This window comes from Chiloscyllium plagiosum, chromosome 1 (genome assembly GCF_004010195.1).
Source record: "Chiloscyllium plagiosum isolate BGI_BamShark_2017 chromosome 1, ASM401019v2, whole genome shotgun sequence".
In the NCBI taxonomy this organism is placed as follows: Eukaryota; Metazoa; Chordata; class Chondrichthyes; order Orectolobiformes; family Hemiscylliidae; genus Chiloscyllium; species Chiloscyllium plagiosum.
Genome location: NC_057710.1, coordinates 120,078,207 through 120,083,617, shown reverse-complemented (window position 1 = coordinate 120,083,617; position 5,411 = coordinate 120,078,207). Strand labels below are relative to the sequence as shown.

At 38.8% G+C, this 5,411-nt stretch overlaps 1 protein-coding gene across 8 annotated transcripts in view; it reads left to right on the top strand.

The window, feature by feature from the left end:
* shroom3 (shroom family member 3) overlaps positions 1-4,490 on the top strand; it is a 442,567-nt gene extending 438,077 nt beyond the window's left edge. For all 8 annotated transcript variants that reach the window (XM_043695357.1, XM_043695296.1, XM_043695305.1 and 5 more), the window contains 2 exons: positions 596-868; positions 2,382-4,490. In XM_043695357.1, coding sequence (XP_043551292.1) covers positions 596-868; positions 2,382-2,720 — 612 coding nt within the window. In that variant the 3' untranslated portion in view covers positions 2,721-4,490. The remainder of the gene's footprint in view (positions 1-595; positions 869-2,381) is intronic.
* Positions 4,491-5,411: the final 921 nt, after the last annotated feature.

Sequence of the window (5,411 nt, the reverse complement as noted above, 5' to 3'; positions counted from 1 at the left end):
GGTGGTTGTGGTGGTGAGCACTGTGCACAAACATTACTTGGTTGAATCAAGACTACTTGCACAAATTTGCAAGATAATAATGGTCTGTGGTGCATCTGACTTTGCGCCACACAAATGCCAGGCAATGGCCATCTCCAATAAGAGACAATCTGACCACCAGCCCTTGACACTCAATGCCATTATCATCACTGAATCCCCCACTATCAACATCCTGGGGAATGATCAGAAACTCAACTGGACTCACCAGTAAATACAGTTGCTCCAAGAGCAGGTCAGAGCCGAGAAATACTATGGTCTTTATGAAGCCAGTTTTTGGTCAAAACAAACAATGATTCATAGTTTGCTGCCAGAGGAATTGGTGGAGAGTATCCCTGTGCTTCTGCACGTGGCCTCCACTCATTTGCTTGGCAGCCATCGGCAATAACTCTATAAAGTCCAGTGCTGTTCAGTGTGTCTCTGGTGAACAGTAAACCAAATAGTTAATGAGTAAAAGTGCTCAGAATCAGTTACTGCCTTTAACATTCAACAAAGGTTAGTTGTTTCTGACATTTTTATCACTAATGTATTGCTGTTCCTTTTCTTTCTTTCTTTGTAGTCTGAGCTAATTGAAAGCATAACATGCAAACTTCAGACACTACGGAAAGCCAAGGAGAGTCTAGCAGCTGACATTAAATTGAACAGTGCTCTGGGTGAAGAAGTGGAGACCATGATTAAAGGGCTGTGCAAGTCGAATGAGTATGAGAAGTACAAGATGTTCATTGGAGATTTGGATAAGGTTGTCAATTTGCTGCTTTCCCTGTCCGGCCGTTTAGCTCGAGTGGAAAATGTCCTGAAGACTCTCGATGAAAATGCAAATACTGAGGAACGTGTACGTAATCTGTTGTTTTTAATTTGTTTCTGGATTGATTAATCACCAAATTCACTCAACAGAGAGGGCATGTTAGTTCCTATAATTTGTAAGGAATAAAAGGGCAAACATGACAGATATTTCTGTTCAGGGTAGTCAATAGATTGACTCTTAGGACCTTCAATAAAAGGGAAGGGTTTGTTTCATGGGCTGGTAGTAAGTGCAGTATGTATTACAACACTGGGTCATGCTAACTACAAAGTGCCATGTGTGATTCTCAATGTAAAGTTGGCTGCAGCTTTGAAGGTACTGACACATTAGTCCTGGTTTATCTTTTTCTCATAAGTGAGCCTAAATCTTAAATGTTAGCACACCCTGAACCTCTTTTGGGGAGGGCATGCCTAGCCAAAGTAAATGCAATCCAGTTTTCAGCCTGTTGTGGCATGACTTAATATGGTATGAGACCCCTGACTAGTTTTATTTTCTCCAGTTTCCTTTGCTGAATCTGTTTGTAGACCCTCCCCTCCACTGTCCCTGATCAGCAATCGGGCTGAGAACTGCTAATTCAGTGTTGCTTCGAAAATCAAATCCAAGTCTCCCTAAGTACTGAGGTTCAGTAATCTCCAAGTTTATTCAAGGATTCATTACGTTTTTCGAATAAACCCACCAGGGTGTATAAATTTCAAAATGACTTCCATTTTTAAATTCAAAACAAACCATACTAGTCTTACACAGCATTAGAACCATAGTTATATCCTACAGCTTGCAAGGCAAAGACTTCAGTGCAGTTGGTAATAAAGATGACAGAGAGACTGGTGGAGGGGTTAGTGTTCCTGTTTATTGAGTAATTCTGCCTATCAATCTAGCTTAGTAATAGCAACCCTAGATACACATCCACATGTGGCTGAAATGGCAAATTCAAGCTGTGAAGTCAGTGAGAAGCAAGGAGCAAGTCCACTATTGAATTCGTGCTGAAAACCATGATTGAGCCAGAAGGGAATGTTTCCACTTTGAATCATTTTTCGGTTCTAAGTAGTGTTAATATCAGTCTGATGTAGGGAGCTCTTTTGAAAGAGAAAATGATTGAAAAATGTAGTGGGGGGAAGATAACTGAGACAAATGGGGGATAACAAAACATAATTTAGATTCCTGAGTTACTTGGTCTCATGTGGGACACTGATATATTTAATAGAGCTAAATTCAATCTCCCTAAGTTACAGTGCAGAAAGACAACCAAATGTACTGTTCCCATTGGAAGTAGATGGCTGTTGGTTAGACATAATGTTGGGACTAACTGTGATGTCCTCTTGTAGTTACTGGTACCACAGCAATGTACATATTAATGAACTATTCAAGGCCAAGTCGTGAGCTAAGAATGTATGTTGCAGGAAGAAAAGGGGAGGGCAGAAAAGTAAACAAGAAAAGTAACATGAAAGGATTTGATAGGCCTAACTGCTTCCTAAATCCTTCTCAAAACAAAATCATCTTCAAGCAACTTGGAGTTAATACTAAAGGTGTGCATTTGATATTGCAGAATCTGTTGAATGAGAAGCGAAGACTTCTGACCAGTCAGCACGAGGACGCAAAGGAACTGAAGGAGAATCTGGATCGTAGGGCACGCGTGGTCCTAGATATCCTGGAGAACTACTTGACAGAAGAGCAATTCCAAGACTACCAGCACTTTGTGAAGATGAAGGCAGCACTGCTGATGGAGCAGCGAGAACTGGATGACAAGATCAAGTTGGGTGAGGAGCAGCTCAAATGTTTGTTAGAGAGCCTCCCTGCTGACTTTGTATCACAAAGGACAGCTCACTCGCCTGCCACTCACCCAGAGCCTGACACTTCGCAACCTAAACTTACCTCTTCACTTTAAAAGGAAATTGTAAGGGTTTTTTTTTTCAAAAAAATCAGGTTTTAATCGTAAATCACTCAGAGAACAAGATTGAGGAGGGATTCTGCAAGAAGAAGATGACATCTTTAAATTGCTATCAACATCTATGTATTAGTGAAACAATGGCTAGCATTGTTTGGGCACAAGATGGTCCTTGTGGGAGCTTATTACCAGCAAGTCTCCAACAACACAAAACTTAAAAATGCTCCTGAGGCATCTTGAGCATCTTTTCAAATATGACGTTAGAGATACTTTTTGAAGACCCCTTCAAAGGAGAATGGCACAACAAGAAATTTCTGTTTGCAACTTATTTTAAAAACAAAAGAAAGCATTTTTTAGCCTCCCCAATAACATCAGAGCATTACTACTATTTATAATTTTGATGTGTAAGTTTCTGTACATACGCTAACCTCTTATGGTTCAACTTTGTTGTGTAGGGAAAATAAACTAATTTTTGTAAGAAAATAACTTTTGAAAGAACGAAAGCAAGCTCTAATCACAAAATGTGATTGCAGTCTTCTGTGATTTTGTTTTTTTTTTAAATATTATTCATGATGAAGGACATGGGACCACCAGGATTAGAGAAAGCTGCAGTTTGGGAAAAGTTTTAGAATGGTACATGTTGACGATTGACTGATTCTTTCAAAATAACTTCGGGCGATGCTCAATTTTTATGTCATGAAGTACAGTTCAAACTATCAATAATTCACTTTCAAATAATGTTTATAAGCTTCAATTTATATATATATTATATATAATATATATATATATGCATTTTTGTCCAAGTATTTGGCAATTGCATGCGAGACATGACCCTCAGTTGGTGGGTAATCATCCATCTTAAAGCTGGTAAACCTTAATGATCACTAAAGTATATTTAGCATGGGTGACCATTGCAGAAAGCAAGCATCTTCAGTGGACCCACTATTTATATCTCAGTTGGATTTAATTGAAAATACAACTCCAGATGACCGAGGTCTGTGGAAAAATTAGAATGTGTTTGCCACTGAAGTATTCTCCGTGAATGAAGGAAATTCATGCAAGTACACTACATAATCCAAGCTCACCCTTTTTCTGAGTGTACCTGTCCCTGCGTGCATAATGTGATTTTAATTGTAGTATTGGAAATGCAGTTTACAGTGCAAAAGTGCACAGCTCCACCCACAGAGCTCTATTTGTGTGGTTTAGCTAATGCATTGATTCAGTTAGAGGTAAAGGATTTTCTAACACTTGCTTTCATTCCTTTTTAAAACATTCATTTTTCATATTCTGACTTCTCAATGTACTGAGCTGTGTGTAAACCACTGTATATAATACTAACTTTCTGAACAGTAGTCACTGGCATAGATTAAGAATATTCATTTCTCAGCCTCTGTCAGATCTGGGTTTTAGTTTTTTAAGCTTTGCTGCACTTGACAATATGTTACTGTATGGATAACTGCTCATTCTTGATTGTAATGTCAACTTTTTTTGTTAAATCAGAGGGTGAGGACTTTTCAGGGTTCATTCACCACTTGGCTATGGCCGCAATTTTCCATAGCCATTCTGAGTCTTTGTCCAGTCAGTGATGTGAAACACACTGCATGGCTTCTCACAAATCAGCCAGTTATATGGTATGTGAAATAAATTAAAAGGAACTTGCTGTACTTTTCACAGTCAAATGTTTTGATGAGATGTGTTTTCAAACAGAAATCATGACATTAAAGCTTGTAAACCACTTACTGCTGCAGACAATAAAGATGATGTGTGTCAGCAAATGTGTTTTGTTTCTTGTGTGAATAGAGCAGCAACTTCATGTTAGAGCATTCGTAACAAATTTACCTGACTGTAGGCTTTCTTTGTAGATTATTTTTCTCAAAAGCAGGGAGACATAATATTCAAACAAATAATATTGACTCCCACATTCAGTTTGCTGAGCAGTTGGAATTAAAACACATAATGACATAATAATTCATGTACATTTGAATAAGTGAGAAAGGGCTGGCGAGGATGGTGTGGCTTGTTTTAGACCAAAGAACTTGAGATTGATTTCAGACCAGGTAGGAAACCTCTCTGTAAGGAAGCTGGGTAAAATAAATATGGGAAATCTCAAAATAGTTCATAATTGATCCAACCGGGGTACTGCATCCAATCCTGGGCACCATGCTTTAGGAAGGATGTTAAGGTCTATAAAGCATACAGAAAAGATTTGCCAAAATAGCTCTAGGGATGAGGAACCTCAGTTATGCATGGATGCATCTGTAAAGTGGTTCCTGTCATCCTGTTAATCTTCTACTCCTTACCAAGACTTAATCAAGGTAGTCAATATCGGGGTAGATGGGGAAGACCTATCCTCATTGAGGGAAGCATCAGGTACCTGACAGCATTGATTTAAAATTGTATTGGTTCTTTCACCAGAGACATAAGAAAAAAGATGTTTATACAGCATTTGGTTAGGATCTGGAATGCATTCTCTGAGAATATAGTGAGGCAGGTTTTATTGTGACTTTAGATAATTATTCAATTCACTTTTTAGACAGACAACTTTCCATGGCTATGATGGAAAAAGGCAGAAGTGGCACCAGATTATTTTTTTCATTTCATTGGGTAGTGAGCCATCTAGTCCAGCAGCCCATTCCTAACTGCACTGGCCAAGGCGGTAGAGAGCTGTCTTAAAATCCATGTGGTGTGCAA